General features: G+C 44.0%; 1 protein-coding gene and 1 long non-coding RNA gene across 5 annotated transcripts in view; one reads left to right on the top strand and one right to left on the bottom strand.

Moving 5' to 3' along the window:
• The window catches only part of DNTT (DNA nucleotidylexotransferase), a 30,741-nt gene extending 27,485 nt beyond the window's left edge, over positions 1–3,256 (bottom strand). For all 4 annotated transcript variants that reach the window (XM_045438383.1, XM_045438384.1, XM_045438380.1 and 1 more), the window contains exon 1: positions 2,944–3,256. In XM_045438383.1, coding sequence (XP_045294339.1) covers positions 2,944–3,242 — 299 coding nt within the window. In that variant the 5' untranslated portion in view covers positions 3,243–3,256. The remainder of the gene's footprint in view (positions 1–2,943) is intronic.
• Positions 3,257–3,268: 12 nt separating this feature from the next.
• On the top strand, positions 3,269–27,421 carry LOC123576881. Its single transcript, XR_006701621.1, has 2 exons — positions 3,269–3,376; positions 26,631–27,421. It is a non-coding gene; the product is annotated as an uncharacterized LOC123576881 (long non-coding RNA).
• Positions 27,422–27,856: the final 435 nt, after the last annotated feature.

The following is a 27,856-nucleotide window of genomic DNA, read 5'->3' as shown; positions in this document are numbered from 1 at the left end:
CCAATGGATTGAGGCACACCATTTCTAAGCTATGTGTTCAGGTAAAGTAGGAATCAGATGTTTCCTCGAATGTAATCCTCCTGGCAGCCAAAGAATGTGCTAGAAACTATGGAGATTGCTCCCTATTTTCAGAATATATATATATTATATATATATATGTGTGTGTGTGTGTGTGTGTGTGTATATTATATATATAATACACACACATATCTTCTCTTTCTTTGAATCTTATGTACTAGAAAGAGAAAGGATAGGCTTCACTAATGAGAAGTATCCTTTCATATAGAAACTAACTTTATTTTTAAAATATACGCTTACCATAAAAAATTTGGAAAACACAGAAAATAAAAGCAACCATAATTCCTTCCTACTATACCCTTCCTCACAAAATAATCACAACATTTTGATGGTTTTCCTTCCTGTCTTTGTTCTCTTTGTTTATATCATTTGACCTAGTTCAATTCCTCTCCTTAGGGTTTTACTGTCAATGGATCCAGCCAATTAACAAGAAAACAATCACACTTCACATCTGTATAACTGTTTTGTTTCACCAAAGCACATTGACATCCATCATCACTTTTGGTGCTTACCTCAGATAGAACAGACTATTTTTCAGGAAACCAAGGGCAGAGAGGAGAGAGGGGGTCTTGCTCCCCACCACGTGGCTGGAAAGGGTCAGAGCCAGAACTGGAGCTCTCTAGATTTCTTATCTAGAGATGTTCCCCGGCCATAATTTCTACCGTCTCTCCCAATTACAGTCTATGTATCTCTGTACAGAAATTCCGTTTGAGAGCTAGGACTTCTACTTCCTGTGGTTTATTTTTGTCCATAGAACACGTTTGCATTTAACGTGTCTTCTGGGCTGTCAGCCTGGTAGCTTCGCCATCACATGCCTGGCAGCAGTTAGCTCACCCTGCACAGTTTCCTCTGTTGCCTGAGCAGCCGGGCTTGGTCCTTGGCAGCAAGCATCTGGGGGCACAGAACTGCCTCTCTGGCTCTGTTGCCAAAAGAAGGAACCTGCCTCCTGTGTCTTCCCAACTACCTGCCCGAGCCACCATGTCTGTATTCGTAGCTGTGTCCATGACTAGTCAGCCCTTGCTGGAAGTATGGCCGTTTCCACCGAGAGAGCTTTCTATGTAAGTGGTACCTTGACCATCTGGCTGTCGCCTTCCTGCCTGGCCCTTGTCAAATTTCTTTACCACAAAAAGCAGTTCCATATTTGCAAAGGCTTTTCATTTCTGCTTTCCAATTTCCTTTTTTTTTTTTTTAATTTCCGGGGTTTGCCCTCTTTAACTATGTCATCTTTTCTTCTCCCAATTCCAACATTTTATGTAAGTCCATAAGATTGGGTAGACTTAACAGTTAGATGAAATCTACAATTTCATGGAAGGAATGTTGAGATTTGGAGCTTAACATCCCAAACGAGATAGGGGGCTAAAAAGAAAAAAAAGAGGCAGAGAGGGGGGAAAGGAGTTCATGTAAAGAGAAATCAGATGGGAGAGAGATCATGGGAGACACAGGAATTTCTGAATAGGGCATTTTAGTAAAAAATAAAATAAACTAAAATGTTTCTGTGACATTGACTCTTCATATGAATTATGAGTATTTTGGAAATTACCGTATCTTATTACTGACTTTTGTCTTGTGTTTCTCTAGCAATATGAAACTGGCATTTCTTCAGCAGGAAATGCTTGTCAGTTTTATTTTTAAATATCAAAGACTATTTTTAAAGTAAAACATTTATTTTCACTTAGAATTCTTACAGTTTTTCCCAGGAAAGTTGTGGTCAATCTATTCCTTGGACAAACAAGGCCAGCCAACTGTGCTGGTCATTCTTTACCCACTGCAAGCCCCGTGGCCGTTCTGTTTGGAGCTACTTGTTTCAAGGTTTTAATACCATTTGTTTCTGGATTTTGTTTTGTCTTCTCTTCCATCCAGTGGAGACTGGTTAGATGAACCACAAGGCTAATTGCTGCAATGAATGGGATTGTGAGCAAACAAGTGTAGATGACCCAAAGAGTTGCCCTTTTGTCTGAGCTCTGACCTCATCACTTGGCCCCATGTCTAGTAGCCCTGGACAGAGCTGTCCTTGAACCTTTAACCAGAACCCCTAGCTCCGTGAACCCCGCTGGGACTGCTCTTCAGAAAAGCATGATCAAGGTCACATTTGGGTGCCTATGGAGAGCCAGCTGCAGTCACTCATCCTAGCCCATCACAGACACTGGTCACCTCACCACAGCCAGATATTTAGCTTAATTGTCAAAGAACCAAACCATTATTTCTGCCTCAGAGTAGCTAAAAAAATTTTTAAGTTTGTTTATTTTAAGAGAGAGAGCACAAGCAGAGGAGGGGCAGAGAGAGAGAGAGGGAGAGAGAGAGAGAGAGAGAGAGAGAGGGAGAGAGAGAGAGAGAGAGAAGAGAATCCTAATCAGGTTCTTCACTGTCAGTGCGGAGCCCCATGTGGAGCTTGAACCTACGAACCGTGAGATCACAACCTGAGCCGAAACCAAGAGTCAGACGCTCAACCTACTGAGCCACCCAGGTGCCCTGAGTAGCTTAATTTTTTGATTGAACTCAATAGCGTTTTGTTCAGTTTGGTCAGGAACAAAACTGAGTGGTTTCTGCATTAAATTTTCCAATTATATTTCTGTTATCATCCCTGGATACCTCATCTCATAATGGTGAAAGGCAAAAACAAAAGAACAGAAAAATAAGAAACCACCTTATCTTTTGGTGCCCACTAGTTTCAATATAATTGTATCCGTTATACATCTTATTTCCTTTAATTAGTTGGCTTGAATGTGTTCTTTGATTTCAAACCTATTTTCCCAGGAGAAGTAGCACTTCTTCTATATGTGGAAGAAGACACAGGTTCTTTGGGTTCCAAAGAAGCTATTCACAAAAACCCTGCCCATTCACAAAATGAAACCAGTGATGTCCTACCTGAGCTCATTTTCAACCCTGAATCCTTTGCTTCGCGCCAGCTCCATGAGGAAGGCTCTGCGGGTGGTTCCCATTTTCTTCTCCAAAATATAGAGAACCAAATCCCGAAACTTGATGTCATGCGGAGGAGAGACCATTGAGGCACCCATCTGCCTGGGCCTCTTCTTCCGAGGGCCCGAGTGGGCCATTTGCAAAGGATCCATGGGAAGAAGCTTCTGATGCTTCTGCCTGTGCCATCGATCGGTGTCTCCAGAAGTGAGGGAGAGCCTGCCCTCCTTCATGAAGAGCTCTGATGTCATCTTACTGGCAGACTCTGATGTCAGGGAAGGGTTTCCTGGGCCCTGCCCTGGTGATGGCTTCCTGCTGAAGAGCAATGGAGAATTTTTATCTCCGTTCAACTCATTTGTTCAATGTGGAGATCGTAATGGAAACAGTAAGTTAACTTCGCTTTCCTATGTATAACCTCACCAGATCCTCAGAGTAACCTTGTGAGGAAGGTAGGGAAGCATTATTATTCCCATGTTAGCATCTACCTATCTATTTATGGTTCATTTATTCATTCGGGCCCCTCTTGTCTTTGTCGTCTATTCCTTTTTAACCTTCCAACTTGCCTGGTTCTCTTCCTCTCTTGGGCAATCATTATAATACATTGGATTTCTATAGGTTGTGTGGGTGTTGTACGTTGCACGCAGTTGTTTTGATTTTACGTGAATGGCATTGCTAAGTTTCTCATTCTGCTCATCACTTTTTTATTCAAAACTATGTTTTCAGTTCCCTCCACGTTGCTCTATGTGCTAATTTGTTCATGATGGACACTTTAGCTATGTTGGTGCATTTTGTAAGTGAGGAAACCAAGTCTCAGTTGACTCAACATCATAGAGTAAAGAGGCAGAACCAGGTCCTGAACTCAGGTTTTCAGACTCCAAATGTTATATATCTCAGCTTTTTCAGTGGATTAAGTTTGCCTGGAGAATAGTCTATTATGTAACTCTAAACTTGGATCTTTGGGGATGGAATGGGATGATCTTTAGATGAGAATTGCTGTCATAAAAAGACATTTTCATAATTTTATGTGCAAAATAAAAATTAGTGTCTCTCATCAATATACTTTATAAGTCTCATTTCTTGACCATCTACCAAGTGGCCAGGGCAAGCATCTATAAGTCTTAGCTGATTGAATTTTCATAATACCACTGCCTGGTAGGTGTTGGCATCCCCAGTGAGGTAAACAACTTGCTCAAGGTCACAGAGCTAATAAATGGTTATAGGTAGGAAATTATCAAGCTAAGTTGAACTCAGATCTGTCTGCTTGGCACAGAGGAAGCACTTCAAATAAATGTCATTTGGTAGTAATTTGATGTTTTGTTTTTAGAGAAGAACCAGTTCGATCTGAAATCAGATCTATATGCTTTATAAAACTATTAAATCAACAAAATATGATGTTAACCACTGTCTTATTTAATCTGCTTTGAATCACTGGTATTGAAAAGATCACCAGCAAAAATTTTAAATGCGACGATGGCTGTCTGGTTATCAGGCTATTGTCTATCAGCCCCAAATCCACCTTTCTCTCCTGGGCTCTATGAGGTTGGGGGTGGGACTGTGTAAATGCCATTTCTCCAGGTCAGCAGGCTCCCTGCAAGGCTCTACCAGTAGGAGGCACTAGGGGGACTAAGTCCAAGGCTGGACCCTAACTGATACACTGTCCAATTAAATGAGGCACAGGAGTGGCGCCTGGGTGGCTCAGTCGGTTAAGCGTCCAACTTTAGCTCAGGTCACGATCTCGCGGTCTGCGAGTTCGAGCCCTGCGTCGGGCTCTGGGCTGATGGCTCAGAGCCTGGAGCCTGCTTCTGATTCTGTGTCTCCCTCTCTCTCTGCCCCTCCTCCGTTCATGCTGTGTCTCTCTCTGTCTCAAAAATACATAAACTTTAAAAAAAAAATGAGGCACAGGAAATGGGGACCCACCTACACTGCTGGAGGTATACTCCTTCTAAAAGGAACTCTAACAACAACAAAAATCTTTAAGACGTCCAAATCCCCTAAACCAGCATTTCCATTCTTTTAAGAAAGAGAGACACATAAATATGAATGCACTAAGAGGTTCATCACAACATTTTACAGAGAAGACTTAAAAAAAAAACAAACCATGAATGTCCAATAACAGCAGGAGGTGATAAAGTATGACAGGGCCCTACGCAGCCACTAAGACCATGTCATAAGGAAATATCGTAAAACATGGGCAAACGTTCACAATCTAATAATTGTAAAATCAGTGTATAAAATAATAGTTACTGTATGACATCAGTTTTGAAAGAGAAGACTAGAGAAGTATATGGCAAGCTTAATATAATAGTAGATATCGCTGGTTGTAGGGTTTATGCATGATTTCTATTTGTGCTTTTCTGTGTTTTACCAATTCTCTATAATAAACATGAGTCACGTTTGCCACCACAAACACCGACAACTTAGAAAAATTACCTTGAGTTGACACCAGGTGGCCTTATGCAAGCTATGATTCAAAGGTAGGAGGTTGCTCAGAGTAAGCTAAATGGCAATGGATTGTGTTTTCTGCTAATTACACACAGGGCTGAGGGACAAACGCTTTTACGTTTTGTGTAAAATCCTATCTCGCTACCAGGCAAGACCCCACTGAGGAATGGACGGGGCTGTGTTATCCTGCTTGGTTTAGATAACTTACTGAAGCTGAATCTGGGGAGGGGATCTGTGGCTTCTACGTCCTTTTTCCTGCCTCTGAGGGTCCCTTCCAGGGGTATCATGTAACCTGTGCTAGGATGACAGTTATGAGAGCTGAGGCCATTGTCATGGCAGGAGGAAGGGAGGCGTGAAGCCCCTTAGCCTCACCTTAAAACGGGGCTGAGCCTACCAAAGTCTCATCATTTCAGGAATTAAATTAAATCATGCTCACGAAAGTGCCTGGGAAATCACGAACCACTGTACAAAGGTCAATTGCTACTGTTATTCTCACTGGCATTGCTGCTAACGGCAGGAATTGATTAATTTCTTCTTACTGAGCCATCATTTTCTGGAGCTATTTGCACCAGGTGTTGAGCACGCCCTTGGTCCAGTGTATGGGGTCAGTCAGCTCCAAATCTCAGTGGCTTAACACGACACAAGTTTATTTTCTCTAACGACATTTTTTGGGTAGAGGTTTCTCCTTCACTCAAGACTCAGACTGATGGAAGCTTCACATTTTTGTACCTGGACTACTTGGACTATGAGGTTGTCTTGGTCACCAGGGCAGAGAAGAGGGCACTGGGGGTCTTGCATTAGCAATTAAATGCTTTGTCTCAAAAATGATATACATGACTGCTGTTTATAGCCCTGGTCAGAACTAGTCACATGGCCCCACCTAAATGCATCAGGGCTTGGAAATGTAGGAGAGCACAGGGGAATTGGGGGGAGCTTTCCTGTTCCTGCTATGCCCAGGATCAAGGTATTGATTAGTTTTGGAGACTCCCTATCAAGGGGATGTTACTGCATCTGCACTAAAGCCACAGCAGAGTTTATGGAGGGCGAGAGCCCTGCACTTGCTAGAGGAGAAGCTCAAGAGAAGGACCACACTGTACAGTGGTCAGGCCATTCTAGGGCCTTCCTTGAATTCCAAGCTGTTGGTGTGGTCCTGGGGACAGGAAGATCTGATCTCTCTAAAACACCTCCATACCAACTGTTCCTCCTTTCAAGTGGCATATAGGGAGGGACGTCCTTTATAAAGTGTCAAAGCTATCCTAAATTTGGATCAGGTGCCTCCCTGCCTGCCCAGTCTTCTGGGCCACTTTGCCCATAAGAGCATGTGTCACTCTGTATTGCAACGCTCTAATCCCCTGTGTGTACCTGGACTTACTATAGTCCAGTGGGGCAGGAGTCATATAGGTTGTATTCACGCCTGAGTCCCCAGCATCTAACACAACACCTTGTTCAGTAGGCACCAGTTAGTGTAGAATAAGCTAGAAACCAAATGTAAGTTGATGTTATTATTATTATTAAGCTTCTATGCTGTTTGGGTAACTATGATATGAATCTTCTGCCATGACCACCCTTCTCCACCCTAGAAGTTCCCAACTAAATGTCTCTCCAAAATGAGCAAGTATAATATAGTTGTTAGGGAGCCAGACTGCCTGAATTCAACACCCGGACATTTATGAGCTGTGTGACTTCGGGCAAGTTACCAGACCTCTCTATGCCTCAATTCCCTCATCTGTGCAATGAGGATTATAATGATTTCTATCTTAGCAGTGGTTATGAGGACTGAATAAGCACTTCAAAGAGTGCTGGCATGCAACAAGTCCTCAGAAGTGTCCACTGTGAGTAGAACAGCTCAGCCCTCTTGTTCCGCTTCCCTCCTCTGTCCCTCCCTGTCCTGTCTCTGCGTCCCCATACACTTGAGAGGTATCTTCTCAGAGTACTTCTCTCTGGCCTTTTGGTTTCCCTAGACTCTTTCGATAGTGGTATCAGGCCCACTCAAGAACAGACTCAGGATCTCAGAGACCAAAGGGGTGCCCTGCTATGATTCCCAACATGGGTTCCAAGGAACACAAGTCTCCTGAAGTGTTCTGGGCAAAACGAAAAGTTCTGTAGTGAATTAGGGGCACCTGGGTAGCTCAGTCAGTTGAGCGTCCAACTTCGGCTCAGGTCACGATCTCGCAGTTGGTGAGTTCGAGCCCCACATCCAGCTCACTGCTGTCAGACTGTCAGCACAGAGCCCTCTTTGGATCCTCTGTTCCCCTCTCTCTGTCCCTCTCCCGTTTGCGCTGTCCCCAAAATAAATAAATGGTCAGAAAAAGTTCTGTAGTGAATTAAGTTTAGGAAAGCCAGACAAACTATACAATTTGTGTTAGAACATTAACGTTTTCAAGAAGACTTGCAGTAAAGAAACCTCTTAAATTGTGTTTAGCCCAATGTTTTCCCAGGTCGCCTGTATTTTTGTTTGTTCGTTCTCAGAACACCTGTGGAATCTTGTCAAACACAGCAAGTGTTGACGGCTCCATATGTACTAAGCCTTGGGGCCTGGAGTTAGGCCTAGTAACCACCTGCCACTCACCAGGTATGTGACCTTGGACAAGTCACTTAACCCATGCGATTAATTGTGAAATGGCAATTATGGTGCCAACTTCATCATGTTGTAAGTGAGGAACAAGAGAACATAAACACACCCACCTGGCCCACGGGCGTACTTGGCCCTGTTCTACGCTCACCTTCACCTTGCCACTCCCAGGTGCTGGCGGATACGCCCTGGGCTCCGGGCTTGGGTAGGTAGTGCCAGCCTACCTGAAGGAGCACCTCTTGTCATTGACTGCCACTGTCACACTTTTATGCAATGGCTGCCCTTCTAGTTTAATGTTGATTTGTTCTTCCATTTTGGGTAGTACTTGGTATCCTTCTGATCATTCTTAGACACCTTTATGAGTGGAGGGAGAGGGAGAGGGTTGCATATGTTCCCTGGTTTGGTGGAGAAGTGAGTCTCTTCCCATCAACAACATTATTTTTGTCCCTGGGAGTCCCGTTGCTCTGTTTTCGTGCTTTAGAAGAATTCAGTTTGAGAGAGAACACTTCTGCTTCCGGTAGTTTTATTTTCTTTTATATACCAAATATCTTGTATCATGTACTCATTTCAAGCTGTAGATCTGGGAAACCTGCCATCCCCAAACGTGCGGGCAGGGTTTTGTTTTGGTTTGGTTTTTTACCGAGCACCAGCTTCCTCTGCTGCCTGAACAGCTGTGTTTGGTTTGGGGGCAGCAAATGTTTTCTGGAGCTTAGAAGTGCCTCCTTGGGAAAACCTATAGAGTTTCTTGCATGACAGAAATCTTGGAAACGTTGCTTCTTATCACTGAGAAGCAATCTGTAGCTATGGATCCTTCATGCTAATAAATACAAGGAAACTCTACATTTTAGTTATGACTTGGGGTTTCACCTTTCCCACAAGGTGAGAAAGGATGGCAAGAACGAGGAAATGGATGGAAACCGCAGCTTATTTGTGACTCTGTGACTAGTCTTTATTCAAAACTGTTTATTAAACTCCAGCTGTGCAAAAAATGAAAGCATGCATAGCAGGCATGGAGGGGAGAAAGCACAGGTACTTGCCTCGATGGAGAGTTTGAAAAGAGAGCTGGGATTTTATCTGCAAAGAATTGGGGCCTTAGGAAAATTAATCAGGCAGTCATGAATGGAATGACTGGAAGGGAAGAAATTAGGAGAAAATGGTGATAATCTAGAAGTGAGGTGATCGAAGACTGAACTGGGGTAGCCAAAGGAAGCCTGAGTGAAACGAGAGTGACAGGAGCTGATGACTGTGCTGGTGGCCGCTGGGTGGGGCCCCTGGGGTCATTTATGGCCCCTGGACACCTGGTGGGGAAGTCCTCCAGTACTGCCAGTGCCCGGATGATTTCCGGATCTTTCTTTCCAGCCCATTCCTCTCTCTGGGGTGCCAGGCCCATTCAGGTTCCTCTTACAGGTCTTAATCAAAATGCCTAAAACAGAAACTACTCGCCCACACTCCCCAAACCACTCCTTCATTTCTCTCCCCAGACCCTGTTAGTTCTCTCCTTGTCACTTGATGGGGTTTCTGAGATAACTAGTAACCTCTCCGTCCCCTCTAGATGATACACCACAAAGTAGCCCGGGGGTCAGACAGGCGGCGGGGAGCATGTGAAGGTTAGACACTGGCTGGCAAAGTTCCAGAACATTTAGCCTTTGGTTTTTGTCAGCGGGCACTAGCCGGCTCCACCATGCCGTGTGATCTGAGTCACTAGATGAGCTTCATTTCTAGTAAAGGGGAAAATTTAGCTTGATTCTTTAGCTCCTACCTTCAGGACACCTAGAATTTATTTATTTATTTATTTATTTATTTAAAAAAAATTTTTTTTAACGTTTATTTATTTTTGAGACAGAGAGAGAGACACAGCATGAACGGGGGAGGGGCAGAGAGAGAGGGAGACACAGTATCGGAAGCAGGCTCCAGGCTCTGAGCCATCAGCCCAGAGCCCGACGCGGGGCTCGAACTCGCAGACCGGGAGATCGTGACCTGAGCTGAAGTCGGACACTCAACCGACTGAGCCACCCAGGCGCCCCAGAACACCTAGAATTTAAAATTGAGAAGTTTATGATATGATCACAGTACGCCGATGGAATAGCAGTCACGGTCATCTGTAAGGGTGTCAGGCTTTATGAAGTCCTCAACACCTCTTTGGATCTCCTGCTGGTAGAATTCCAAGAAGAGAGGGGAGGGGAGAGGCAGGAATGATGCTCACAGAGGAGGGAGCCCGCTGCTCCAGGGCCAGGAGGGAGGGAGGCAGGGGCCGGGTCTCTGAGAGTGCCGAGCACCTGAGCTGGCACTGGGTTGGCACTGGAGAGCTTCTGAGCGGGACAGTGGCAGGGTCAAGTCAACCTGGTGGGAGGCGTAGAGTGGTCAGGGAGGGGGCGCCTCGCACATGTGCAGATCCAAAGCCATGACTCCAGCTGGGAGACTATTGTGATCGTTCGGGGGAAAAGCTGACAAAAGTTTAAACTGGAGCCATTCATTCATTCGCCAATATTGATCGTGTGGCTAGGATGTTCCGGGCACTCTTGTACTCAATAAGAAAACAGAGTGTGGGGCGCCTGGGTGGCTCAGTCGGTTGAGTGTCTGACTTTGACTAGGGTCATGATCTCCCGGCTGGTGATTTCGAGCCCCACGTCGTCGGGCTCGGGCTCGCTGCTGTCAGCGCAGAACCTGTTTCCAATCCTTTGTCCTCCTCTCTCTCTGCCCCTTGCCTGCTTCCATGCTCTCTCTCAAAAACAAATAAACGTTTAAGAAAACAGAGGGGGGGCGCCTGGGTGGCGCAGTCGGTTAAGCGTCCGACTTCAGCCAGGTCACGATCTCGCGGTCCGTGAGTTCCAGCCCCGCGTCAGGCTCTGGGCTGATGGCTCAGAGCCTGGAGCCTGTTTCCAATTCTGTGTCTCCCTCTCTCTCTGCCCCTCCCCCGTTCATGCTCTGTCTCTCTCTGTCCCAAAAATAAATAAACGTTGAAAAAAAAAAATTTTTTTAAAAATTAAAAAAAAAAGAAAACAGAGGGAATAAAACACACTATCCCTGCTCTCATGAAATGTATACTCTGTTAAAGGGAAACAGACAATACATATAATTAATAATGAACTAGAGTAGGCCAGGTGATGGTAAGTGCTATGGAAAGAAAGTGAACGGATGGGGTGGGGTGGGGGTGGCCATTTTAACAGAGATGATCAGAAGTCCTCACCGAGGAGGTGACATTTGGGCAAAGGCCTGAGAGAAGCTACTGGCCATGGGGATAGAGACTGGGGATAAATGGGACAAAGCAAGGAGGTAAATCATGAAGAAACAACATTGAAAAGAATCTCGCAATTATTTAGACATTGAATTGGAGAATAAGATCACAACCAAAACTGTAAAAATATAGAATTAAACCAAATTTGAAGTGCGTTTGTCCTTTATGGTTTGAAGAAAGTCAGTTGAATTGTTCAGTTATTCTTCTTTTTATGTTTATTTTACTTATTTTTTTTTTTTTTGGGAGAGAGAGAACGAGCTAGTGTGGGAGGGGCAGAGAGAGGGAGGCAGAGGATCCAAGGCGGGCTCTGTGCTGATAGCAGAGCCCAATGTGGGCACGACCTCACAAGCCATGAGATCATGGCCTGAGCTGTAGTCAGAATTCAACCAACCGAGCCACCCAGACTTTATGGGGGCAATTCTACGCTATCGTAGTATTGGTAACTCTAGGGGTTTGAGATGGTCTGATGTTAGAGGGAAAGGAACAGCGGAGGCTGAGGACAGCAATATGCTTCATATTCCCTGATGCTCCTTGTCCCTTAGGAATGAACTGTTTCCCCCTCCTGCTACCAACGTTACCACAGTCGCAGATGTCCCCTGTCGTGGCTGCAGACTGTGCTGCCTACAGCCCCCCCTTATTTCAGAGGCACACGTTTCCTCTGCTGCAGGGAGTGCTGTAAGCTGATGGCTCACTGCCAAAGGGAGCCACCTGGCCTGCGGGCAGGACCCTCCCTGGAGACAGCCACATGGGAGGGGGGTTACGAAGGCCAGACCATCTTGCCTCAAGGGGTGACAACTCTGAAGCCCCCCGTCCCAGCTCCAGAGCATCCTGTGGGATCTGCTGAGGCCTGTGTCGTGTCTGCACTGGGGAACAACTATCCTGTCGAGGTGTGCATTTCCTTCCTCTCCAACAGATGTGGATCCCACGGGCACCCCCGATCGGCTGGCTTCCTGCACACATTTCAGGATCAGCTTCCCGGGAACTCGTCCTAAGAACACACCTTGGACACTTAAGGATTCTGATTGTCTTCTAACTGCCTAACTACCTACCTAGGTCATAATCTTCTTGATGATAAAGGAGACCATCCTCGACCCCTTTGTATACCCTCGGGGGTGTAGAACTCAGCCTTGCACACAGGCGACTGTCCTCAATTACAGGCTTAAGAAGCTTTCTGCTTCCATCCAGAGAGGCCAGTGAGAATCCTGAGGATGACACAGAAGAGAACAGCTCAGGCCCACAAGTGTTTGTGCCAAACCATTTCTCTAAAGCTGGTTTTGCTGGGGATGCAGCCAAAACCCTTTTATTCCCTGCCAGGAAGTGAAAGTCTTTTATCAGCACCTGGGAGGAAAAAGGGGTTCAACCGCTCAGGCTCAATAGAAACAATCCTACATCGGTGAATATGGTACGAAACCCAGCTCTTGAGTTGGACGCAACAACGAGAAATTTCTGTTGAATGTGCGTTTCTCAAAGAGAATGATTTAAGGGGAGGGGAGGGGAGCAGGCACTCACTTAAAAGACATAGTAATCTTTTTTCATAAGGGTTTGTGAGCAATTGTTTACTTTCTAAAAATAAGACAAATTTCATATTCAATGTTTAAAATTAGAGACACAATAGTTTAGTTTCTCCTCGTGTGCCACATGATGTGATTATATTTCACCAAGATGTTTTAACTTGTACAAACCTTATGCTATTGTGGTGGTTCCTTTCAAAGTTTTCTAAGGTAGTGGATTGCTTAGTCTCAAAGGAACTAAACCTGTCTGAGCTCTATTAGAAAAGGCAGAAGAGGGTCCAGCATAAAGAATTACAGCTGGAGTCTGCTTCAGACAGCTTAGGAGGAAAACATGGGGAGAGAAGAGGGAGAATTCCAGAAAAATCCAAGAAGAGCCCAACAGCTCTGAGAGGAAAATTCCCTAAATTTTAGTTGTTAGAGTCTCCAGGGGCACAGTGGGTGTTTTAGTCAGTTTGGGCTGCTTATAATAAAAATACCACAGACGGGGCAGCTTAAAAAACAGAAATTAATTTCTCACAGTTCGGAGACTAGAGAGTCCAAGATCAAGGTGCTGGCCAATATGGTTCCTGGTGAAAACCTGCTTCTTGGTTTGCAGAGATGGCTGCCTTGTCACCGTGTCTTCATGTAGCAGAGAGATGGTGTCTCTAACGTCTCTTCTCAGAGGGGCACTGATCCCGTTCGTGAGGGTTCCATCTTCCTGTCCTAATGGCCTCCCAAATGCGTCACCTCCAAATACCACCACGCTGGGGGTTAGGACTTCAGCGTGTGAATTTTGGGGAGACACAATAATGGGTAAAAAGCAAAAGCAAAACCAAAAAACACTGTTGACTTGTTTCCTGCAGACACTGCTATGTGAATATTTGTTCTCTACTGAGAACGTCGGTTCGCGTCCCTGGCTACACAGTACAACTACCTGAGTTTTTGAAATGTCAGGGACCAGTCTCCATCCCAGGCAAACAGAGGCTGATGCAACTCCTGGCTTAGGATTTCATTGTGGGCGGTCATTGTGGATAGCTGCCATCGCTAACTCTCGTTTGTCTTCCTTCAGATAAAGCTCAAAAGATACGGGGACGTAGATTCCTTTCTTACTCCTTTTGATACTTGCATTTGTTAAATGAAATCACTACTTTTCATTTGTTTAATGTTTTCCTTAACATTCTGGACAACTCGGACTCGTTCCACTCAGCGCTTAGCAGGTGGCATCACGCAGGGCTTCGGGAGAAGGCACTGTCACCTTTTGAGTCATAGCTCTGCTTTGTCACCACCATGTGAGACAGTGCTCCCCAATGCCGCAAGGGCACGGGACCACATGCTTCTCTCATATACCCAGGAGCCACCTTGGAAGTAGTACATTTCCTGGAGTTACGTGAGCCAAAAGTGGGTTATGTAATGGGACGATTTCGATTGGGCTGAAATGGCTACCTGGGACTAAACTTTAGTTCTTTTCCCGCCTTCCAACAAGAAGAAAGGAAATCTCCTCTTCTACAGACAAGATAACAAAGCTCACATTTTCTCTGTACACATGAGGTAAGTGATGTTGCATCCTGATACATGAACTTATGCCTGTGTGTGTATACACGTCCACACTGCAGGGCAAGGTAAGGCAAGGCCGTGTACACAAGAAACTAGAAGTACAGGCCAGCTGTGGGCAGCCCCCAGCGCGGTGTGGGATTCTGGCTTCGGAAAAGGAATACCAGCTTCTTGGGGGCGAATCCTGACACACACGTATGTGAAATGCTGCAAAATAAAACCCCTCAGTGGTGCGGTTAACAAGCCAATTTGCCTGGGAACCACTGTAGTTCCATGAGCTGGCCAGACGGGGGAGCTTCATTTCCAATGATGGATGCCCCATACTTGGAAGTTCTAGTTGTCACCATTTGGTGTCAGTATTTTGTATCTTAAAAAAAAATCTTGGGGGCACCTGGGTGGCTCAGCCGGTTACATGTCTGACTTATCCTGACGGCTCAGGTCGTGATCTCACAGTCCGTGAGTTCAAGCCCCGCATCAGGTTCTGTGCCGACAGCTCGGAGCCTGGAGCCTGTTTCAGATTCTGTGTCTCCCTCTCTCTCTACCTCTCCCCTACTTGCACTCTGCCTCTCTCTCTCAAAAATGAAATTAAAACATAAAAAAAAAATTTTTTTTAATCTTGGTAAAAATTAGAGTTCCTGTTGAAGAAAGTCTGGAGCATTTGGTTGTGAATAAATTACTTTATGGAAAAAATGTTTAATATTCCTCCTGTGGGTATTCAACCTTGCCAGCACAGGAGGGCAATGGTGGTGCAGGGGAGGGGGGAGTGGGAACTTGAATGCTCATCCCCACCACCGCCCTCTGAGATGCAGCCTCCATTTGGGATGGAGACTGGTCCCTGATATTTTAAAAACTCAGGTAGTTGTACTGTGTAGCTAGGAATGTGAACCAGAGTTCTCAGTGGAGAACAAATTCTTATGAATCTATTTTTTTTTAATGTTTATTTATTTTGAGAGAGAGAGACAGACAGAACATGAGCAGGGGAGGGGCAGAGAGAGAAGGAGACACAGAATCCCAAGCAGGCTCCAGGCTCTGAGTTGTTAGCACAGAACCCCACACAGGGCTCGAACTCCTGAGCTGTGAGACCATGACCTGAGCCGAAGTCAGATGCTAGCCTACTGAGCCATCCAGGCACCCCAAGAACAAATATTTATGTAGAAATGTTTGCGTGTACCAAGCAAACAGTGTTTTTGGCTTTGCTTTTCTTTTTTGCCCATTGGTATGGGCTGAATATTTGTATTTTCCTGAAATTCACCCCTTCATTTCCTGCTTGGTAATTTTTTTCCTCTGTGCTCAGAAAGGGCAGCATCTTTTTTATCTGCAAAGGCCAGCACAGGATTACACCATTCATTCATTGGATCAATAGATTTTTAAGGATCAGCATTGTATAACACGGGTCCCTCCTTTTCCAGAGCTTAGAGAGATTCTAGATGGCAGCACAAATGGGGTAGAGGAGGCTGCTGGAGGCTGAAGTTCTGTAGGGAAAGAGGCAGGTTCTGGCTTTGAGCCTGGCTTTGCCACTTAGCAGCTGTGTGGCCTTGGGCAAGGAACTTAACTTCTCGGAGCCACAGTCTCCTCATACATAAAACAGGCATGTAATAAAATTTCTTCCAGTTTACCATGAAAGTTAGGTGTTACTTGCACTCACGGGTACTAACTGAATGTCTACTACTTAGTGTGGGCTAAGGGCTGCTTAGCCCTTGGGCCGTGCAACAGCATAGGGCTTGGAGCCGAGTCTAGGTTCACTATCCACCCCTGGTGACAAGTAATTGGCTGAAATCCTCCATATGTGCAACGTTGCCCAACAGCAAATTGCTCCCCTTTGAGGATATGCTAATTCACACTTGGATTATACAACAGAAAGGTGGGAAAGAACCCGTGTCCTCACCCTCTTAACACCCAGTACGTTATCAGACTTTGGGATCTTTGCCAATCTGACATGTGGCAAAGGTACCTCAGTGAAGTTTTCATTTGCATTTCCCTTAATATGAGTGAGTCTGTGCGTCTTTCCATCTCCTGAAGGGCTCTATTTCTGCAAACCATCCATTTATATCTTTTGCCTATTTTCCCACTGGGCGTGTTGTGTTTTTCTTGGTGGCTTCTGGGATTTGGTTCCCTATTACAAAATTAGCCCTTTTTCTGCATATAGGTTGCAAGTTCTTGCCCCAATTTGTCCTCTGACCTTTGATTTGGTGAATGGTGGTGATGGTGGTGTTTTTTAAACACACGATTTTTTTTTTTTTTTTAATGTAGCCAATAGATTGATTGTCTCTTTCATGACTTCCATGCTTTGTGCCAGACTTGGAAAGCACCTTCCCATTCTGAGACTCTGAGAGGAAAACAAAACCTGTGTCCTCCTTTAGTTTTCTTTAATGATTTTATTTTCACGGTTACATCTTTAATCTGCTTGGAATTTATTTTTGTGTACCAAGTGAGGCACTGCATCCAAGTTTCTTTCCCCACACAAGTAACTTCCTAGTTGTCCTAGATTCTTTTATTAAATAATCCATATTTTCTCCACTGATTTCAAACCTACTTAAGTTTTGAAAGAAGGTCAGAGACTTCTAAATTTGGCAGCAGGAGGATGTCCAAGCTGCAAAACTTTGGACTAGGTTTGTAGCTCTTTCCGAGTTGTGCCTCTCGTCATTTGGAAAAAGAAATGCAGGTGCGTTGTTCTGAAAATGTAGTTCAACAACCAACTGTGTGGGAGAGTGGAAAAAACATGGGCTCCCAGGTCAGAAAACCTGACTTTGCTTCTTCTGGTGAGTAATTGTGGGCCAGTCACTTAACTGCTCTGTGCCTCAGTTTTGTCCTCTGTAAAATGGACCTATTAATAGCATCTATGTCATACCGTATTGTGAAGTTCAAGTGCATTAATCTATGTGAAAGAGCTTTATAAACTACAAAGGTCCCTGGGCACATTTTTGAAGGTTTACAAGGTGGTACAGCATTGCCGGTGAACTTAGGCAATACAATTCTAGATTTTTAAATTTATTAACTTTCTGGAAGTCCTTCCAACTTCTTTGGAGATGGTTAGCTTCTTTCTCCTTGCTGATGAGTGTTCTGGGTTTGCTGATTTTTTGCTTATTCGTCTGTTTTCTGACAGCATCAGAGTGGAGGAAGGAAGAGAAGACTGGGAAGTTAGATCACCCATTGGGTTTTGAGGGAGGAGCTGAATCAGCAAGTGGGGGGAGGGGACGGATTTGGTGGAAGGAGGGAAAACCAGAGGGAGAGTGAACAAGCTAATTTACGAGCTAATCTTGTAAATATAATTATTTCCTAGGAAATGTTAAAATTTGCTGTTTTTTTAATTTGCAGCAAAGTTTTGTGGGCGGTACAGAATGAAGGCTGAATGTTAGGCAGTGGAATGCTGGGTCAGAGTCCCTTGTCTTCTTAACGTCCCCAGCTTCCTCATCTCTGAAGCGGCGACACTCATAAAAACGCAGCCCCTATGCTCACGTGAGACCAGATTGGGGGCTGGAATAGGCAACTGAGGAAAAAGCGTAAATCTCACGACGGTGACTTGAGTGCCCCCACGGAATGCAACCTGCTTCCTCTGCACGCAATCCTGCTGGAGACAGGTGCACCTGGAGGCCCAGCAACCAACCTTCCCCGTTCCCTGTCCCCACTTTGAAGCCAGCAGAAGTCTGGGCAGAGGAAGATGCCACTGCTCTCGTGCCAAGTTTGCAAGAAAGGACATGGGACAATGACTTCATTGTCACAACGGGAAGAGAGATTGCCCAGGAGGACAAGGGGTGGGGACACTGGTGGGGACTTGGCGGGGGTTTCGGGGGGATTGTCCGTGAGACCAGCGGCAGAAGGACCAAGAGAGAATGAAACTACCGTTTGGGCTGCAGGTGCGGGGCACTTTGTGAAGAGCAACGTGACTGTGATTTTGATTTGTTCAAACCCAAGAAACCTGTTCTACAGAGTTCTCTCAGCCGTAAACCTGGCTTGACCCGCTCTGATGATCAGTTCCTGGTGGCTAAGGCGATCACAGTCCCCACCTCTTCCACATACCTGCTACAGACGCTTTCGGCCCCAGGGGAAAGGCAACTTCAAAATTCCTTCCATGTTTAGCACATTTTAAGTGTATTTTGTTAAGTTCTAAACCTTTGAAAACAGTCCCCCAACACACTTCCTTCATCAGTTGGCCCAGGTGCCGTAAGGAATTATAATATTTTCTCTGTGTCAGTCGTTGTAAATGAGTGAATTCTCAGGAAGTGTATTGGAAACCACCACAGGAGGTTTGCACTTTCTTGTGAGGTCACATTATTAAATTTTCACCTTGAATTTCTGGTTAATTCTATACCAGCCTATAGAATGTGTCTATGTGTGTGTGTGTGCTCTCGTTAATAAAAACCCTCCAGCAGGGCAGGCTCTGTGGGCACACACATGGCTGGTGCAGTCACCAAGGGCCCCACCCTCAGAGGAGTCCTGTCCTTGGTTCAATGTTCCCCCACCAGTGTCTTGACATTCTTTTTTCTTTTTCTTTTTTCTTTTTTAATGTTTATTTATTTTTGAGAGAGAGAGAGAGAGAGAGCAGGGGAGGGGCAGAGAGAAGGAGACACAGAATCCAAAGCAGGCTCCAGGCTCTGAGCTGTCACCACAGAGCCCAATGTGGGACTCGAACTCGGGAACTAGGAGATCATGACTTGAGCCAAAGTTGGATGCTTAACCGACTGAGCCACCCAGGCATTCCCCAGTGTCTTGAAATTCTTAATAATTTTTTAACAAGGAGCCTCATGTTTTCAGTTTGCACTGGATCCCACAAAATGTATAGCCAGTCCTGCTCACTATGAGATATTGGACCTTGTTCAAAAGGGCAAGGAAGTTTTGGGTTTTTTTTTTTAATGTTTAGTTTGGTAGTTATCAGTATTTTATTGTGTTTTTTTTAATGCCTGCCACTCAGGTATGTAGAAGATTACATGTCGATGTTTGTAGGGAAAGATACTTCCTCATGCCAATGTATAGACAAAGGTATGAATCTCAAATAAACAGCAGTAAATAAATAGTTATGAAAGGGAAAAAGAGCTATAGTTGAATTAATTTCTTTGGTTCAGGAGCATTAATTCTCACCGCGTCATCCCCTCTATTTAGAGGAAGTGAGAGAGAAATAAAGAGGCTGAACAGAGAAGGTCAAAGGTGTAGCAAAGAGAGCGGAAGCAAGGGTGGGAGAATGAAGTGAATCAAGTATTGAGCCCAGGAGTCTTCTTTCGATGCAAAAAAAGCAATTTGCATGGTCACCCCTTCTGATGTGTGCATTATCTGATGATATTGGCTTCTCAGGGACACAGACTTGTGCACTCTCTTCACTGTGTGGTTTAGAAATTTTGGCGTGTCTGTATTTGCTTTGCAGCCGATGAGCAACCTCATCTTGGTGATCTCTGAACCCAAAGAAAAACAGCTGTTCAGTGGCTTTGACACTTATCTATGTGCTTGGAGGGGCCCTACCGTTTTGCCTGAACCTGTGATAATAAAGTTAAAAAATAAGTTAGCCTCTTTTCTTATACTCTGCAAATACATACATTTCTCCCTCGATTCTCAGCATTGCTATATTATTATTATTATTATTTTTTGGCCCTAGCCGTTTCTTCTGCCAAGTTTTCTCTTAAAAGGGTATGGGTTCACCCATGAAATGATTCTGTTGCTTTAAGAGAGAAAAAAATGTCACACTTGGTTGGTCTGAAAATGTAACACCTGGCACCCATATTTAGAAATGTTGAGACACACACACACACACACACCAGCCTTTAGCACTGAAGTGTGCAAAACATCACAGGAAGCTCATTGAGTTCAATCATTTATTTGTAAGTTGGTTGTTTGGAACTTGAAAGCTTTGGAACTTTTCCCATAGAGGCAAAGCTACAAATGGGGCTTTGGTCCCCAGGCTCAAAAGACTGTTGCAGAAATGTCTACCGTGGCGATGAAAACAGAAAACGATTTTGTGGCAATACAAAAATTGAGCCCGAGAGAAAAGCTAAAGAAACTTGTTTCCTTTGAGTGCTTACACTTGAAGAGGAATGGATTTCCTCTAAGGAGGTGGCAGGGGCAGCTGGAGGCTTCCGAGGTGGCTGTGGGGCATTCTGATGGCCCAGACTCTTTGTACACTCACTTTAAAGCCTGGGTGTTCTTCATCCTCCATGCAAAGGTGTACCACAGAGTGATTTCGTGTGACTCACATGTCTGAGGTCTATTTTGGGCTCAGAATGGACAGGAAAGCAAGAGAGGAGGGGAAATTTTCCTCAGGTATCTGGAAGTTTGGAAAAGGAAGGCAAATGAAACTGGGTGACCTTGCGGGGTGCCGTAGCTCATGCTGTTCCCTTGGGAGAGCAAGTCCCTCACCACACAAGCTTCTTGTTTGTATGGAAAGCTCCAGCTCACAGGTCCTCTTCTCTAGGGAGCTGCCCCTGGTTTCCTAACTCTCCACTAGTACAGCTTCTCTCTGTCTCTCTCTGTCTCTCTCTCTCTGTCTCTGAAAGCACACTTCACCTTGTTTGTAATTGTTTGTATGTTTCCCCCACTTGATTAGGAACACTTCAAAGAAAAAATAATTTGAATTCATTTAAGAAAATCTCAGGAACCTACACAAGAATGTGTTTCATTTGTATATGTTGGAGCAAGCTGTGAACAGTAAAAAATCGGACTAGGGAAAGATAATGGGGACATCGTGTCACCAAAGGGGAAGATTGAAGACTGTGGGGAAGAGGTCTCAGGTCAGAACCTACCCATCTCTCCCCACTTACCAGGAGTTTCACTAGTCCAGAACCTCTTGGCCTCTTGTCCAAGATGAATGGAAGAAGGAGACCTTGAGGAGGGTTAGGGGACCTAGATACTAAGAGTAAGCTGCTGCTTTACAAGCTATGGTGGCTATATTGTGAGGTTTCTCTGGTAGCCATTCTCCCTTCTTCCAATGAGAGCCCCTGACTTTCATGTGGGGATGAGGGGTCGGTCTTTGAACTAACTCCAAGATAGAGGACAGGGTATCACTTTCCCCTTGGCCTTGGTGTTGGCGTCAAGGATGTGACCAAAATACACAATCAGGATGGATCTCACACTTCTGAGGATGCTGTCACCACCCTGTTGTTCTTGAACCTGAGGTTGGGGCAGCTAGAGTGATGGTGTGTTGGTGAATGTTTAATAATTACCTTCCAAACAAAAGCTCAACCAGTCCTGATGTATAGTGTTTGCCAACTCCTGTGGTGTAAATACTTCCACCGTGACTGATTTCAAGCTCCAACACAGTGTGGCTGAAGATGGAGCTGGGAATGGATATATAGTGGCAAAAAATAAAATAAAATAAAATAAAATAAAAGATAAATACCATAGATGTGAGTAAACTCAAGAGTGTAGATATTAGCAAAATGTAGTAACATAACCAGGAAGAGATGAGATGAGTTTTGAATACCTATTACGTTGGTTTTATATATAACTTATTTAATTATAGGCTTATATATTTGTTTTTCAAATAATGGCCATATTAACAATAGGTTCACAACATTTCTGAAAGCTTAGTTGTCTTCCAAGAGCTGGTATGAGCTAGATCCAGCAACCCACTGAGCCAGAGCTACCTGGTCACCTTGGAAGAAAGAATTAGGCAAGAGGGTCGGAGAGTGTGACAATCAGCCCTAACCATAGTGTTTGGGCCTTGAAAGCTGTAGCTTGCTTAGCCCAAGACAGTTGGGTAAATCAACAATTTCCTTTCTTACTTAATCCAGCCTGAGTTGGGTTTTCTGTTACTTGTAATTGAAATAGTCCTACATGCGACACAAATTTTTTTTCGTATTTGCATACTTCACATTTATAATTCAAGTAAAACTGACTTACAGTGTATAGTGGGTTGAATGGTAGCCCTCCAAAAGATATGTATGTCTATGCCCTACCCCCTGGAACCTGTGAACCTTTTCCCAAAAAGGTCTTTGCAGTTGAAATTAAATTTAAGATCTTGACATGAGATCATCTTGGGTTAACTGGATGGGCCCCCAACCCAATGACAAGTGTTCTTATCAGGGACACCCAGAGGAGAGACCTGGCGAGAAGTAAGAAGGCCACATGAAGAGAGAGGCAGAGATTTGAGTTATGCAGCCACAAGCCAAGGTTCCAAAGAACCTCGTGGAGCCACGAAGAGCTGGAAGAAGCCAAGAAGGATACACCCCTAGAGACTTGGGAGGAAGCACAGCCCTGCTCACACCTTGATTTTGAACTGTGGGCTCCAGAACGCGAGAGAATACATTTCTGTTGTTTTAAGCCACCAAATGGGTGATAATTTGTTACAGAAACTCTAGGAAACTAATACAAGGTAGCAGTATTTTACCTGCTTAACAAACATCTTTTCCTTCTTTATCCTAGTTCTAAGTGGAACAAAGATCCATTGTAGAATTTAGGGACATTTTTGAAGTGGATGCGATGATCGCCAGAGATAATCATATGCCAGTCTGTTCTGTTTGTATGCGTGTAATTGTAAAACCTGAATCATGCTGTATGGACAGTTTCAGGTCACACTTTTATTTATTCATTTATTTTTTTGCCAATGCATTATGAAGATTTTCTTGTATCATTGTAACTTACTTGAAAATAGTGCTTTTAGTGGCTACAGAACATCCTATTTTATGGACATATCATAATTTATACTGTTACTACATTATTGTTAGATGAGTATACAATTCCTAATCCTGCACTATTATAAATAACTCTCCACTTGGGAAAATTTTCTAAAATTTTATTTTATTCTTTTGAGCATGTCAACATTTTAAGAATCCTGGTGCACATGACCAAGTTGTCTTCTGGGAGGTTTCTTTCAATGTGGAGCCCTGTCAGCCACAAGAGTACCCATTTAACAATGCCTTTGACAACCTTGAAGCCAATCACTTTTTAAAAGCTGAACCAATCTGATAGGTTAAAAGAAAATGGTACTTATACTTGCTTTAAGTTGTTTCTTTGCTTTAGTGAGATCGCCAGCTTCCTCATCGGCCACTTGCACCCTTCCTTTTGTGAGTTAACTTTTTGCGCTCTCTGCTCACTTTTCTATTGGGGGATCAGCCATTTACTTATTGATTTGAAAGATCTCTTTAGTGCTGTTATAGAACATTTATGAAGATTTCTTTATAGAACGTCGCTTTCTATAAATATTTGTTACATTTTACACGAGGGTCCTCTGACTTACAAAAGAGCAAAATGTTGAAATCACGTGAGACAAGAAGGCACTCTCTGGGAGGATGATAGTGATCTAACTGCACTTTTTCATTATGACTTCAGGCTGGCACACGCATGCTTGGATGTTTCCAGTTTCTAAAAAGGGAATTGGAATTCTTCCATTCAGGTAACCTGCAGTTGGAGTTTTAAGCCATTTTGCTCTGGGGACAACATTTTTAGGTTAAATAAATAGAATAAATAAATAGAAAAGCACTATACCGGGGCACCTGGGTGGCTCAGTCGGTTAAGCGTCCGACTTCAGCTCAGGTCACGATCTCACGGACTGTGAGTTCGAGCCCCGCCTCGGGCTCTGGGCTGATGGCTCAGAGCCTGGAGCCTGCTTCCGGATCTGTGTCTCCCTCTATCTCTGCCCCTCCCCCGTTCATGCTCTATCTCTCTCTGTCTCAAAAATAAATAAACGTTAAAAAAAATTTAAAAAAAAAAAGAAAAAAAGAAAAGCACTATACCTTTTTTCATAAGCAATCTGATTCCTTGCTCTGATTCAACATGTCTTGACCACAGACATTGTTGACTTTGCAAAACAGAACACGCCGTGCATTGGTTGGGAGTAAGGAGATCTTAGTTCTTTCTGCTATTGCTTTTTTTCTGGTTTGGGGTCTTTCTCTAAAATGGACTTTTGGGGCGCCTGGGTGGCTCAGTCGGTTAAGCGTCCGACTTCAGCCAGGTCACGATCTCGCGGTCCGTGAGTTCGAGCCCCGCGTCAGGCTCTGGGCTGATGGCTCAGAGCCTGGAGCCTGTTTCGGATTCTGTGTCTCCCTCTCTCTCTGCCCCTCCCCCGTTCATGCTCTGTCTCTCTCTGTCCCCAAAATAAATAAACGTTGAAAAAAAAATTAAAAAAAAAATAATAAATAAAATAAAATAAAATGGACTTTTGCAAGTCATTTCACCCTCTGGTCCTTGATTTCCACATCTTAGCGTTGCTAGGTAAAATATAGGACATGATGCAATATTTGGGACATGCTTTTACTAAGAAAGTTTCTGTTGGTTATCTAAAATTTATCTGGGCATTCTATATTTTTACTTGCTAAATCTGGTAACTCGCTGTGTAAGGCCTATTCCAGACCGGACAAATTATGGTTGAAATGTAATCCAATTTCAAGGCACCTTGTAGTCTGGATAATCTGGGCCCTACCCTGCAGTAGGATACCATCATCCAGAGGAACTGTTCCAGGGATAGCAGTAAAGGAAGTGTTGGTGAGCCATGGGGAGGCCAGGGATCTATTTGGAGATAGATAAGACTTGAAACTGGGATCGGAGAAACAATATGGAAGCGACTATAGAAGTGGTAACCACTGATCTTTCTACTCTCTCCACCAATTTGCCTTTTCCAGAATGTTATATAGTTGCAATCATACAGTGTGTAGCCTTTTCAGATTGGCTTCTTTCGCTTAGTAATCTAAGGTCCCTCCATGCCTTTTCAGAGCCTGATAGTATTTAAAAATTAATAATGCATGTTTTATTACTAAAAGTAGTAAGTGGAACTTGAGATTTCTTTGCAGTTATTTCCATTCTTAGAATATATTTTATTGAGCGTGTACAGAGGACTGCGTTCAAAAGTCAAGATAATCCTCTTCTCTGTGATGTTACCTTTCATTCATTTGTTTCTGTTTATTTCCATATGTAAAGTTTGCCTTTTTTTTTTTTAATTTTTGCCTTAATTTTGTTTTTAAGATATGTCAAGCCTAGTTTAAACGTCAAAACTCCAGGGGCGCCTGGATGGTTCAGTTGGTTAAGCATCCAACTACAGCTCAGGTCATGATCTCATGGTTCGTGAGTTTGAACCCCACTTTGGGCTCTGAGCTGACAGCTCAGAGCCTGGAGCCTGCTTTGGATTCTGTGTCTCCCTCTCCCTCTGCCCCTCCCCTGCTCACACTCTGTCTCTCTCTGTCTCTCAAAAATAAATAACATTAAAAAAAAAAAAAAGGTCAAAACTCCATAAAAAGATCCAGAGAATCTATATCCAACCTTATCACTTCTGCTCTGTTTTCATCTCCCTTTTGCCTCCTGTTGGTAACTATTTTCATTAGCTGCTGGTTTTATCCTTCCTATGTTTATGTTTATTTTTTCAGTAAGTGTGTGTGTATAAACTTCCTCTACCTTCTTGTTTAAAAAAAAAAAATAGCTGTCTACTCTATTACCAAATCCTGGAATTCACACCTTTTTGTATGGCTACACTGAACTCCTCTATAAAGATGGGCCAAAATTTCTCTAACAAGACAGACCCCATTGATAGCCATCTAGGTTTCCCAATCTTCTGCTGCAAAAAAACAAAAAAGAAACAAGCAAAAACTTATAATAAATAACTGTGTGGAGACGTTGCATGTGCATGTGTGTGCATGTATGTGTATCTGCAGGGTAAGGTCCTAAAAGTGAGGTGGCTGAGCCAGAAGGTAAATTCATGCAGTTTTGTTAGGGATGGCCAGTGGCGCTCCACGAGGACTGTACTGTGTTGTAAGCAAAGGGTGTCTGTGTCCTCCGAGCTCCCTAGCATCAGACTTTTGGATTTTGGCCAATCTGATCATGTGAGATATTTACTATCGTGGTGATAGTCTTCCTTTTAATAGGAGTGTGGTTGAGCATCTTTTCATCCATTCAAAGACCTCTTACCTTTCATGGTCATGGGTTTTGGCCACTTTTTGTGTTGGATTTTATTTTTTTCATCTCAATTTTAGGAGCTTTTTACCTATTAGAGATACATATCTCTATTTGCTCTGTACATAGTACTAATATTATCTTTAGACATCTCTGTATTTGTTATCTATGATACATTATCCAACACTTTACTCCCAATTTGTCCTTTGTCTTTTGATGCTGCTTATGAGGGTTTTTATGCTGTGAAAAAGTTTCTTTATGTTTCTCAGGTCAAATTTATCAACTTTTTCTTTTATTACCTCTGGATTTTAAGTCATAGAGAAGGTTGTCAAATTCAACTATATTTTCTTCCTTCTTACACTTAGCTCTCTGATCCATTTGGAGTTGTTTTCGGTAAATGGTTTGAGGTTTGAATCTAGTTTTATCTTTTGGCATCATATTGAATTTATATATTAAATTGGAGATAATGGAAACCTGCATGATATTGAGTCATACCCACAAACATGGAATGTCTCCCCATTTGTTCAAGTCTGCTTTTGTTTTGCAGCCCTTTAAATCCAGGTGGACTGCCTGGGTAGGAAGACTACGAACTAGTAAAGCTTCACTCAACAGAAGATAACAGAAAATTGTAATCAATCAGAGCATCTGCTACCAAGGACTTCTGGCCTCCAGGACCTCGACCCCTAGAGGCGGTGAGCCTTACCTTGGCTCTCGGCATCTCTGACACTCCCATTCCTTGGAGAGAGCACTCCACACCCTCTACCCTTGCCTATTCTCTGGCTTCATCATGGCCCTCCCTGACTGATGGGAACAATCTGGCCTCCTAGTTGCCTCTGACTCCACATATCTGCCTCCCACCCTGCTCCTGGCTCGTGGTTGGGCTGTGTGACTAATGTGGAGAAAAGAATTTGAAAACCCCCAAAGGGATGCTCACCTGCCCAGAAGTTGTGAGGAATAAGATGGTTCCTAGGCGGAGACTCAGTTGCAGAGGGGCATGAATAACATTCGTACTTGGTTCTAGAAGAAGGGGAAAGCCTCTGTAGTCCTTAAGAAGAGTCAGCAGCTGGGAACGTGAGCTGGGAATGAGAATGAGGGTGGATCTGGCTATGAAGAAGCAGCAGGAGGCTGAGTGGTTATCCAGCAAGAGCCCAGGCTGACATGAGAGCAGGGTGACAGTACACATGCTACAAAGAATCTTGTCATCAGATTGGCTCTGAGGGCTGGAGGCAAGGGAAGAGGTGATGGCACATTGACCAAGAGTTGTCCATCCTGACAATAGGCTACTCTAATGTTCCTTCCAACTGGGGACTTGGACTGATACAAGAGTGAAGTCTATTATCATCCAAGCTATTCTCCTAGTAATACAGATGTTGCATTCCTGGCCAATTTGACATACAGAATTTTGAGTTTACCGAATACGTAAAATAGGGAGTAGACTGGTCTCACCGAAAGCGAGCCTTGGGCTGAAAAGAGCCTTTGCCCATTTGCTCAAGTCACAGATGTGTTCTCTTCTTCCTTTCTGACCCTGCTCCCCGCAAAGGAGGGGAACAGACTGTCAGCATCTGCCACACTTCCTTTTCTCTCTCTGCCTTTTCTGGCTTCTTTTGCTGTTTTCTTCCACTTACTTTCTGCATGCCAGGCTTCCTCCCTTAGCTTCCCCCCAAACCTTCTTCCATCTGGGCCCTTAACTAACATTCGCAAGTTAACTAGGCATAGGTCTGACCAACAGGTACTTTGGCCTGCAGTGTCAGAAAGCTACCAGGGCCACTGTTC

This window comes from Leopardus geoffroyi, chromosome D2 (assembly GCF_018350155.1).
Source record: "Leopardus geoffroyi isolate Oge1 chromosome D2, O.geoffroyi_Oge1_pat1.0, whole genome shotgun sequence".
Classification (NCBI taxonomy): Eukaryota; Metazoa; Chordata; class Mammalia; order Carnivora; family Felidae; genus Leopardus; species Leopardus geoffroyi.
This window is presented reverse-complemented; position numbering and strand designations above follow the sequence as displayed.